The sequence below is a fragment of the Rhinoderma darwinii genome, chromosome 1 (assembly GCF_050947455.1).
Source record: "Rhinoderma darwinii isolate aRhiDar2 chromosome 1, aRhiDar2.hap1, whole genome shotgun sequence".
Classification (NCBI taxonomy): domain Eukaryota; kingdom Metazoa; phylum Chordata; class Amphibia; order Anura; family Rhinodermatidae; genus Rhinoderma; species Rhinoderma darwinii.
Genome location: NC_134687.1, coordinates 607,295,090 through 607,308,012, shown reverse-complemented (window position 1 = coordinate 607,308,012; position 12,923 = coordinate 607,295,090). Strand labels below are relative to the sequence as shown.

Here is a 12,923-nt window from a genome sequence, read left to right as displayed (position 1 = left end):
ATTGAAGAACTGGATCCAACCACCTTGATTTAGTACATAATGTACTTTTCTGTATATGTACTTTTTGTATATTTACAAAAAGTATCTACAGTGTGATATTTAATTCATTGGCATATATTGATATGTCATGTTTTGCTTGTTGTAATTCTTGAATCGTGATGTAGCTCGTTACTTTGAATGTTGCCGCTCTTCTTTTTTTGGGGGATATCTTGTCACATTACGTTATATATCTTTTTTTAATACTGGGGCACAGATAAAAAACGATTACAGCACTGAAGTTGAGATTTTGATCCTTTGATGTTTGATAATACAATGTTTTTCTGCATGCCTTATTGCCTTTGATTTTTATTTTTATTTTTGGGCATATAGTGACATACCATTTAGTTTCTTGTTTTTTGGTTGCCTGCTACATTCTCTGACAATGCTCATTATCTTGAGTATTGCTGTGTTTCTCTTTTTTAGGGGATATTTCTTACATCTTGCTGTTATAGCCTTGTTCTCCCTTTACTTATTAGGGTCTATTGAGTATATTACTCAGATGAATGTACCTATTTTTAAAAATACATGTATGTTTTATTTCTACATATATCCTTTTCCTGTTGATATTGTGGCATTTGTAATTTATGACATCTAGAGATATATATCATACATTATTATTCACTTTGTTAATACTGCTTTCTACGGTTATTTCACATATGCACTTTATTTTAAGATATTACATTTGCTTGTATATGGTATATTTATATATTCTTGTATATATGGACATATTCTTTATACATTTGTATGTATTCATCATGCATTTATTTTACACTTTCACTTTATATTTGTCACGTTTATATATATATATATATATATATATATATATATATATATATATATATATATATATATCTTTTTTGGTGTATCACCACATATTTATTTAAATATATATATTTCTTATCACAAATAAATTCTTTTTGAGTACTATTATTTTGCACGTTTTTTGTGTCACGTTTTTATAGTTCATTTTGTTTGTGCCCTTTATTTCACTTCTTAATTACTCACTATATTTTATTTATTATTTTTTATTTCTTCATTTCACATCACTTCACGTTATATCACTTTTATATGTATTGTATTTTTTATGCATATATATCCGATTTTTTTATATTTTACATATATACATGTCCATCATTATTGCTCAGGTGTCTCTTAGGGTACTACTGTCTGCTCATATTCCCCTTATTCCATTTCAGTCCCATTTTAGTGTAGTTTCCGTAAACACATTGTCTTTTTTCATCCTGGTTGTCTTGGCTGTGGTGTGTGCACAGACGTTCGATCGCGCATGTGTTGTGGGACCCGCATCCGGGAGTGCCGCTTAGCATCGGCGTCATCATGGTGACTCATGTTTGAGGTCATCATGTGGCGACTTGTCATCTTGACGTGCGGCGCGTTCTGCGATGCGAGTGCGACTTGGCGGGCGCGTTGAGCACCGATTTGCGCTCACCACAGGTGTGCATAATCATTTATTTCTATTTAAACCCCTGGTGTTTTATTGTAGGTAGCCTCCTGACGAAGCCGGTCTGTAGGGCGAAACGCGCGTTGAGGCGTCGATTCATCTATTTCCTTAGGTTGCCAGTTCCGCTCTCCATTATGCCTCAGGGTATGTGCTTACCTTCATTTTTTTACTATTGATTATTTCTGACGATAATTCTAATATATCATTTCGGCCTTTTGTGCCTACATCTTATGTCAGGATTTCTCATGTTAACTTTTGTGTACCATATATGCTATTAGGTAGCACTTCATGTTATATGTGAACATAGTAATTCAAATACAAGCAGAAGAGCGGCGGTTGATCGGTGGGAGGAGAGTAACAGAAACGATTACAGTGTAAGCATCTACATTTTTCTTGGTCATTAGTCGGACATGTTACAATCATAGAGTTTACTAAGGCCCAACATAATAGCATAAGCGGCAATGGCATATTTCCATCATATGAACCCCTTTCCATAAGAGAGTCTTCATAAAGTACATTGCTGTGATGGTGCGATGGTTTGTAATGTTTTAATATATTGTGACTATGTATTTTCAATAGCAGCCTTTTGAAGACAAGTACTGTATCAGAAAAGGAATTTGTCACCACTTTTTCACCAATGACTCAAAGGGGTTTTCTGGTGACATCAAATGTATTAGTCTTCATGTACACAGTCATATTATGGATCTGTTATATGGCACCTATAGAAATCTACTGGCCTGTACTGTACCTCCATATGCTTCTGATTACAAATGGAGGCACACAAAGTTTTTTTTCCCTCATAGATTCATATGGAATTTGTGAGAAAAAAAATGGTGGCATTTTCTATTGCATGCTGAGGTATTCTACCCAATGCTATATAGAGGCACCATACAGCTTCATAATATGGAACATAGATACTCTATGTACTGCCATACAGGCATGAGGATTAAGGCCTTATTCACATGAGCATTGAATACGTCCATGTGATGACCATTAAAGCAATGGCTGTCACACGGACGCATGTATTTCAATGGAGCCGTCCACACGGCCGTTGTTTCAACGGACCGTGTGAAGGGTTCGTTGAAAAATAGAACCTGTCCTATTATTTTCCGTTTTCACGGATCCCTCCATAGGCTGAAGTCTATGAGAATCCGTGAAAACGCCCTTCACGTTTTTCACATCCGAGTTTCCCCACGCTCGTGTGAATCTAGCCTAAGGAATATGTCCACCTTCACAACTACATTATTTTATTGTCCGAATGCATCTAAAATAAAAAATTAAGTAACTTTGCAAAAGGTCTTAAGGAAAAATGTTTTATCGTTTGGTTTCTACAGGTTCTATGAAAACCTATGCATTTCCATGGTAACAGACAACAAACAAACCCCTTGTAGTCTGATCCTGCAGTCATACTCTCTTCCATTTGTTCCCTTCTTCTTGCTTACCTTCCTAATGTAGGATAGCAAGAAGTAGAGGAAGGCAATGTGACTGCAAAATCTGGCTACATAGGGTTTGTTTTGTGCTCTGTTACCATGGAGACACATAGGTCTGCATAGGAGCCATAGAAACTAAATTAATTTTTATTTAAGATCTATTGCAAAGTTCCTTCATTTTTCGTTTTAGATGCATGGGAACTAAAGGTATGCGAATTGATTGTACTCTAATTGAATTCGGTCTGAATTTCCCCAAATTTGCTGCAAAATAGCAGCTGCTGACAAGTCGCCGTTTGACAGATTCTAAAAAGGATCACATGACCTTGAGTGGGCTTCTCCATCATGTGACTTGCAGGTAGCCTTATCAAAATGCACTGCAATTATCCCTCCCTCCACCCATATACGTTGCTGTCACTTTCACATTACTAATGCTGGCTCAGCGTTAAATGCCATGTACACCTTTGAAAGGCATCGTACATACATACAAAACTCGTGTCTGACTCTCTGATATCTTCTAGGACTGTATCCAAAGCTTTTCAAGCTCTTTAAAGGCTATGCAAAGATATGCAATCTATCTATCTATCTATCTATCTATCTATCTATCTATCTATCTATCTATCTATCTATCTATCTATCTATCTATCTATCTATCTATCTAATATCTATCTATCTCATATCTATCTATCTATCTATCTATCTATCTATCTATAAAAAGGTTAGTCAGTGTGATTAGTGCAACTTTCTAAACAGTTTTTATTAAAAATTATTTTGACTTTTTTAGATACAGAAACTCTATATTCTATATATAGAGCATCTGTATCGTTTGTTTTGACCTGAATCCGTCAGTCCCACGGACCTGACAGGTTCAGTGTCAGCGGGTCCTGCGTGTCTCTGACCTGCAGGATCCGCCTGTAATCTATCACATCTACGTTATTAACTTAGATGTGATAGATTACAGGCGGATCCTGCATGTCATAGTCACTCAGGACCTGCTGTTACTGAACTCGCCAGTCCAGCGGAAAGAATTTAGCGAAAGATGTAGCTGCTCTGTATACAGAATACAGAGCTGCTGTATCTAAAAAAGTAAAAATATTTTTGTTATAAAAACTATTTAGAAAAATGCACTAATCCCACTGACTTTTATACTTTTATAGTAAAAAAAAAAAATTGCTTTTGAAAGGTTTACATAGCCTTTGAAGAGCTTGAAAAGTTTTGGACACAGTCCTAGAAGATAGAGAGTCAGACATGAGTTTTTAGGGGAATTGGGGCAGTTACGATTCGCAGCGTAATTATTCAGATGGAATCAAATTGGAAAAATAAAAAAATTGGTTGCGTAGGTAGACAAACAATTTTTTAACCACAGGAAACCAATGATGAGGGGTTCATAAATTTCATTTGATACATTTTTCTAAACTGGAGATCGGAGCCAGGAATTTATCCTGCTGCCAATGCAATGTATGCCTACAGGAATCCCTGGTCACTGGTCATGTGCAGCTTTTTAGCCAATCACTTGATAAGTAGAATAGTTGCTTTGTCATGTGATTGGCTAAGAAGTTGCACATGACTAGTAGAGTGTAACTCCTCTCCACCTTCCTCGCATTAGCAGCAAAACCATTTTTGAGGCTCATATGTCCCCTATAAAGCAATTTATAAAATGAAAAACAGATAAGCCCCTATTATGAGGATGACCTGCACTTTTCCTAATGTTTCTTTCATAGATGAAAATGTGATGACAGTTTCCCTTTAAATTTAGGCTACAGTGTATGTATAGATATCATTTCAATGTCTGAACATAAATTTACTTCCATTCCTCCCCCCCAAAAAGTGACATATCCCAGCAGGCCCTGATCTGGCAGATTGATGTCTATTCCCCTTGGCATGACAGCTGCTGTATATCCCCCATTTGTCTAGAGTAGTAAACACATCATTTAAAACTGATACGAGACAAAACTCAAACGATAAAATGGATTAAATGTGAAGGTTTTAGATCCATGCAGGGAAATGAAAAATTGCATCAGAATATTTTTACCATCCGCGATCTTGAGACTAAATAAAGAGATTTCCGGAGAGGCCTTAGAAAACAATGTAAGAATATATTCATCTGCTTCAGTGTCCAACCTCAATGAGAAGCAGAACCCGTACATATCCCGATGATGTATTCACTGACATTAGAAGCAGTTTCCTAAAATAGACAAGTCTCGCGTCGGCGCCAGGTGTTTTTTTCGTTTTCTTTTTTTAATAAATTGTATTATGTGCTAGTCGGTCCAATCAAAATGGACCAAGGTGACATCCTGGACTCTGCACAATGGATGCAACCACGTAGACCATGTGACTGCCAACTAAGTGGCCGTACAATCCTACAGAATTTCTTTCTATAGAATCCAAATAAATAGATCCTAAATAGTCCTGGATGATACTAGGGTCACAACCACCATAAAGGAAGGGCATTGTTATGGGGGTCATATGCCACCATAGAGGTCGGAGGCCTGGTTTGCTGCCATCCAAGTGCCGATTCCACGTTCTGAAACTGTAAGTGCTATTTGAGTCCCTGCTTTCAGATCCGTTACGTTCTTTAATACTGCGTGGACACAGGGCTACTGATCTATGACAGGGGCCATATTGCATGTAGCAGCCCCTAGGGTCCCTATAATTTTGTTGTGTGCGACCAATCGAGTGCTGAAATGGCTAGCTAGCAGATTGGATAACTTTGTTGCCAAAATGACCATGCAACTCCTAAAATGTGAAATTTAATGCTTTACTTATTATTATTAGGATATTTCATAAATGGCAAAGCCCTATATAAAGTTATAAATAGTAATGTTAATTTTTACGTAGGGGTGATGTCACCATTTCAGCATCAATTGTGGTTGTCACCCAGCTTTCCCAGTCTCCTTTATGGTAAATCTGCCTAGTTCTGCAATGCAGGGTAAATTTAAGGTTCCGAGACCAAGATCCATATTGCTGCGACTAATTCCCCTCACTATTGCCCACCCAGCAATTTAGTACCCTCTTATGTAATTGGTACCTCAGCTTTCAAGTCAGTAGTAGTTGGACTAGGGAGAACATAAGATTGGCACACGGACGCCTAATAAAATATACATTTAAGAGTTGCTTAATGAGCAAATTCCTGGATAAATGAATGCATTGGACACCCTCCATCCTCTAGGTGGCAGCATCAACACACGTTCCAGCATTGCCCAGGCATTTCATAATATTTAAATAAATCTATTTTGCTAAAATCTTGACGCCTCTAAGAATTGCTAATATTAAAATGTCAATGCAGTAAAATATATAATATTTGGACACTAGTAATGTCACTCCTTTAAAATATAACTTTATATTGGGAAAGGAGTGATGTCACTTGTGTCACATGATTTTTATTTTCTTTTAAAGTGCTTCTTAGAGGGTAAATCCACTGTAAAATCATCAGACATTTCAAAGCGACATATTAGAAGATGTTTGCATAGAGGCATGTGGCTGGGACTCCACCGATTCCCTATTGAATGGGTCATGACGCTTTGTAAAGAGCCCAAAACTTTCAGAACAATTTGGACAGCTGTATGGGTCATATTTTATTCTTTGTGGAATGAGTTGTATTTTTCTTATGGTACTATTTTAGTGTACATATAAATTTGTCAGCGCCACCTCCCCCACACCCCAAAGGTGCCGCGATCAGCATTGTTTGCGTCATCTAAGGGGTTAAATCTGACTTTTCTCTGATTCCGCCTGTAGCTGCAGGATAGTGCCTGTTGATCACTGCCATATTTCCCCCCTTGGATGGTCGGGCATTTGCAGTGCTTTTCATTACGGCCCATATGAAAAGTAAAAGAATGGAGCAGAGCAGGAAAGGGTTAAAGCATATTATAAGGAGAGGTGCGCTGAGCTATTATATAAAATGGCACAATATTTCTTCTGTGCTGTTTGGTATAAAAGCTGGTTGACCTGTCATTATAATATGCTGATCTTAAATAGGACAAGACCGATCCGCTTAAAAAAGGGGAAACTACCATAAAATCATCTCCAAAGTTACAGTGACTAGAGAGAAGATGATTTTAAGGTGGAATTCCCCTTTGGATATGAGGGTTGCCAGGACTGGCTTTAGATTGGATGGTACACTGTGCAGAACCTTCTCTTGATGCCCCCTTTATGGTATACAAATACATTCACAGAGTGCCCAAATAATATTGCCAGACAGTTGTCTAAATAAATGCTGCTTATCTTTCCTTAGATTTGGGCACCAAGTATGAAATTAGGGATGCATGCTCCAGATGACCATCAGGGGCAGCGGTGCCCCCTTCAGTAATGTCAAGAGATGTGCCCTGTGTGACGGCACAGGTTTCACAACCCTAAGACTAACCATGAGGCCGCCTTATGCTTGGGAATGACACTTGTATAACATAAAAAGTATGAAGAAGAAGTAGGAAGAAGGAGTTGTGCTTTGAAGAGAAATGGTTCTGTACATGAGGATCTAAAAGAACTGTGAAGTTTTTATTCTTAACTAGAGATATGCTCTAATGCCCTCTATACCATACTTGCCAACTTTTGAGAAGGGACATCAGGGAGATTATAAAAAGCATCAGACTAAGCGTTGCGGCGCACAACTTTTTCCCTCTGTAATATAGGACCCGAAACGAATGCATTTAAACCATAAATATTGCATACGAACCCCTTTATCACACCCAAATTGACTACAGTCCCCCTAAACTAATACAGACCCGAGATCAGACCCCCTAAATAAATACAGATCCCGGACCTCCTAAATAATTACAGACCTCAGACCAGACATCCTAAACTAATACAGACCCCCTAAAAAAAAAAGACCCCCCCAGAGAGTGAAGAAGACTGCAGGAAGGGGGAGATGTAAGTATTTCGTCAGAAGATGGGGCACTCTGGAGATTCCCTTGTTCTTGCAGGAGTCCGAAAGATCCCTCTTTTTCCGAGGGCTTCATGGACATTTTAGGAGAGTCATCAAGCATGCGTATACCAATAGGATTGGGGACCTGATCTTATCTTGGGTTTCTGAATTTTACTAAATGTCTCGTGTGGAGGTAATCTTTCAGTGTAATGTTTTCCGCTCATGATACATATGTTCCATTATACATACAGGATTTTCCAGTGAACGTAGCTTTCTTCTTCTTTCCAGCCTCTGCTCTACACATGTTTCCTATTGCATGAGCTTTTAGAACCAACCTTCCCTCCTGTTGAGCGTGTTACATTGTATGGCCATGTTCCGAGCGTATAATTCATGTAGGGTGTTTTTTTATGTCGTTTATTACTAACACTTTGGTTACAAAACATGTCTGTTCTGTTTAATAAATTACACTTCTCATCATATGGAAGTTATATATCTACATATCTTATAGCTGGATGATTTAGTTACCGAGCAGCAAGGTGAATCTGAGATTCTTCTAATGGCCAGATGTGATGTTAGCCTTATGTATATGCTTAGGCTTATGTAGATGCCTTTGGCTTTATATTACTTTGAGGAAGACTATCGAAGGTTAGCGCCCGATTTTAATAGGGATATTTTGAATAGTATTTAAGGGGGCAGAACAGTATGTCGTGACAGATCAAAGAGACGGGTTTATTATTGGCATATTCGCATACAGGCGTGGACATGTTCTTGGTATTTTACTGCATTGATTACAGGTCAGATCTTTAACGGGTAACAACTTTTACATTTTGACATGTCAGAAATTTTGATCGGTGGGGGTCTGAGCACTGATACCCCCACTGATCGCTAAAACGAAGCGACAGTGGGCTCTGACTATATTGGGATGACTCAAACCAAGCTTAAGTTTCATGATAAAGTCAATCTCTTCAAGAATCAGCAAGTTCTCCTCAAGGGGCGGTGCCGTATTGTACCGGAATCGACAATTATCACCCATTCACAGGATAGGTGATAACTGTCTGACCGCTGGGGGCCCCACTGCTGGAACCCCCACCGATCGTGAAAACGACTGCAGCGAGGACGACATTAAATGGAGCAGCAGTCGAGTACGTGCGTTGCACTCTATTCAAAGTCTCTGGGAAAAATGGAAATAGCCGTGAAGCGTGCTCGGGTGTTTCCACCAGTCCCTTAGACATTGAATGGAGCGGCGACTGCATGCTCGACTCCATTCAATATGGACAGTGACTGCAGGAACTTTTCCAGGGCCAGAGTTCACGTGAGAATTATTCCACTGCATGTCATACAGTGAGATCCGTTGCAGTCTTACATCCGAGTCATATGTTGGGAGTTGTATGGAAGGTCAAATGATGGAAGGTCAAATTAAGCCATGTGATGAAGGCCTTCGGCAGGGGGAGGTGGCGTTGAACTACGGCCAAGTAAGTACATTACAATAGGGACATACTTTTAAACAGACCAAGCGGCCGGTCCACTCAATACAAAAATGTGCCCTAATGGGTTGTCTAAAAAAATTTATGTATTACAATTGAATTACATTCCATGCTATACTGTATATTGTTCTGTACCATACAATTACAAAGTTCATGCTCAGCCTGATGTATTCTGCAGAACATATACCTTGCTTAATAAAGTGGATCAGTAAGCGTCCAGCTCTTCCAGCCTAGTGACTACACACACGTTGCAACATTAAAAGATTATAATTTCATCTGCGTTCCAGAATATGAACAATGGATGGAGAATGCAGAATATCATATGCACTTCTGTTTCCTCTTAATTTAATATAAATTTTCAAGTGAGAAACTGGAAACTGACGCAGACACCGAAACGACAACTATTTTGTTGAGGAATTTAGTGCAATGGGTAACAAGGCAGCAGCACTAATCCTGTGGCCAGAGTAAACACGAAGGCCAAGACCTTACAGAATTTTTTTTTTCTACTTTAGATATATCTATAGCAAGGATAGGGTCACCCAAGCCCAGTGGGACCTGGCATCTGCCTAGGTTTGCCTGATTCTGACGCCGGCATTGACCATGACACCATGTACTTTGCATGTATATGGTATACATACCTAAGCAATATGGCTTCTCTCTGTTCCTGTGTCTTTCCCGGTCGTACTGGTAACCCGGATAGCACGTACATAGGACCCGACCAAAGTTATCTGTACACTGCTGCTCACATGGGGCCTCAGAGCAGACATCATAATCTGTAATGAGATAAAAGGCACATATCAAAGAACAGAAATATAATTAGTACTAATTTCACTGGTAAACTATTAAGTTTATATATAAAAACTAATATCTAAGAACTAAGCAAACCAATAACACTGGTATTATCCATCATGTTAACCATCCAATGTTAGGTATCGTTCCACTGTACTAAGGCTCCATACAATGTTAATGCTGAAAAGATAGAGTGAAGCGACTGTCATTTGACAGCCGCTCAGTTGTGTTGTTAATTCCATTATGATAACACCAGAGATCTAATATTAGAGATCAGTGCAGAGAGAGGACATTACACATGACCAGCCTGAGTGAGACTGGCATTACTATATGGCTAAAGCTGGCCACAGACAGGAGATAATTGTCAAACAGAAGGACTGATATCCACTGTATCTTCCCAAAAGTATTGTCCCGCTGCACCAAGCCTCCTTACAGCTGTCCTGATAGGACTATTCCTTATGAGAAGATAGAGTGGAGCTGCTGTAATTTGACAGCTGCTCAGTAGTGCTGCTCCTTCCACTGTGGAATCCTGCTCCTATAATGGACATAAAAGCTTAAAGAGGAACATATGAGCGCCACAAGGTTGAAATGTAGTTTCCTTGAGAGGTCTGAAAGTATAGATATGTATGATATGAACATTATTATAACTAAAGCTAAAGTAAGGGCATTACTATGTCTCTAAAGCTGTCCATAGACATGAGATTGTTGGCTTTTTCAAACCATTTCAAATTGTATTTCCCAATTGTCGGCCATTAATTCATCATGTTCTCTTGTCTAATCAAGGAGTTACCACTGTCACGTGACCACTATGTAGACATTATAGGGACAGTCTGATACATGTGGTCCTAGGCCTCTTGTATGAATAGGAGGGTACTAGAATGATAAGCGTTAGCCACATGTTGACCTTTAACAGGTTCAGTAGCTGGCACCGCTTACCCATTTTTAACACGCATTCATTAAACGGCTCTAGCTTTTTTATTTGTTGGGCTAGCGACATGATTTTAACGATGTTTTTTTTCCGTGATCAATGCCGGTTTCTTTTATAATCATTTTCAGCCACATAATTTCAGCTTTTTTTTAGCATTTTTAATGAGCATTTTTTCTTATTTATCATTTTTTTTTTTCTTGGAATAATGTAGTGTTACCCTAAGGCTGGGTTCACACTGAGTTTTTTAGAGGAAGAAAATCTGCCTCAAAATTCCGTTTGGAATTTTGAGGCAGATTTTCCTCTGCTTGCACGCCGATTTTCGCTGCGTTTTTCGCTTGCAGCCATTGAGCGCCGCAAACATAAAACGCCACAAAATATACTTTCTCTGCCTCCCATTGATGTCAATGGGAGGCCAGAGGCGTAAACGCCCGAAGATAGGGCATGTCCCTTCTTTTTCCCGCGAGCCGGTTTTTCCTCTCGCTGGAAAATAAATGCCTTTGCCTTCCATTGAAATTTTTTGGTGTTTTTTGGCGCATTTTCCGACGCGGTTTCTGCGTCAAAAAACTAGTCTAAAAACTCTGTGTGAACTCCCCCTAAGAAAGACTTTTTTATTTGTGATGGTCATTGTCTACCGTACATTTTGATATATTACATGTCTAATTTAGGGTAATTATTGTCAGGGCTAGCGTTACGATAATAGTTAGGGGGAGCTTTTCTTGGCGGGGTTTTATATGTAATTTTCATTTAAGTTATTTCGGTTGTTTTTTTTTTTTTGTAAAATTATCTTTATGGCTTGTCCCTCTAAGGTCAGAAAAGACCTTTGGTGGACTTTATTATCTCATTTTATTTTTTTCAAACTATACCTATGCACTGTGAGGGTATGTTCACACGCTGTGTTTTCAGCCGTTTTTTCGGGGTAAACGCCTCAAAAAACGGCTGAAAAAATGGAAGCTGAACACCTCCAAACATCTGCCCATTGATTTCAATGGGAAAAACTGTGTTTTGTTCAGACGGGGTGTAAAAAGATGCCCCGGAAAAAGAAATGCATGTCACTTAAGCCGTTTTTTGTAGCCGTTTTTCATTGTGTCAATAGAAAACCAGCTTCAAAAACGTCTTCAAAAAACGTTTGATGCTTTAAAAACGGCTGAAAATCAGAGGCTGTTTTCTCTTGAAAACAGCTGCGTATTTTACAGACATTTTTACTTTAGCGTGTGAACATAGCCTCACTGGTGCTGCCAGTCTTAAAAATGCTGGGTAAAGGTGTGCCACCCGTGCACCAGAAAGTGGAATCTGTCTCTCGGGAGCTGGTGTAGATTTGTGCTATAATTTACACAAGTTCTCTGGCGTAAATGACAGTAAATTTTTCATGCCCAATTTTTAAAATGGGAATGGGAGAAGGCTGCAATACTGTAAACCACCGCTACAAACCGGCCCCTTCAAAACAGCTGATCGGTGGGGGTGCCAAAAGTTTGGATATTGACGGCCCATCAATTTTCTCTCTCTGGAAACCCCATATACGTATCTATGATTCCCAGCCATATAGTTAAATGATAAAATTATATCTGCCTATAACCACCACTAGGGGTAGCTCACTGCATACTGTCATTTAGTTCAATGAGAATGATAGACATATGTTTTGCAAGGAGCTCCCCCTAGTGGTGGCTGAAGGTAATCAGAATTTTACAAAGCTCTATGGCTTTGTGAAGAGAAACAGGTGATTTGGAGCGCTGTAACAAAAAAAAAAACAAAAAAAAAAAAACGGGCTCTGACCCCTATAAAGTTGCAATATATTATAAAATAATCATCACATAATTTTTCACCTACAGTATACAAATAAGTAGTTGGATACGGTGAATTTGATATTTGCAGTGCTCGGCCCCTTCACATATGTTTTCTCTCGCTGGGTTAAGAATTGCTTTAGTTACACTAAACCACCTAC

At 38.9% G+C, this 12,923-nt stretch overlaps 1 protein-coding gene across 2 annotated transcripts in view; it reads right to left on the bottom strand.

Moving 5' to 3' along the window:
• CCBE1 (collagen and calcium binding EGF domains 1) overlaps window positions 1–12,923 on the bottom strand; it is a 324,484-nt gene that overhangs the window by 67,047 nt on the left and 244,514 nt on the right. For both annotated transcript variants that reach the window (XM_075841021.1, XM_075841012.1), the window contains exon 4: window positions 9,906–10,040. In XM_075841021.1, coding sequence (XP_075697136.1) covers window positions 9,906–10,040 — 135 coding nt within the window. The remainder of the gene's footprint in view (window positions 1–9,905; window positions 10,041–12,923) is intronic.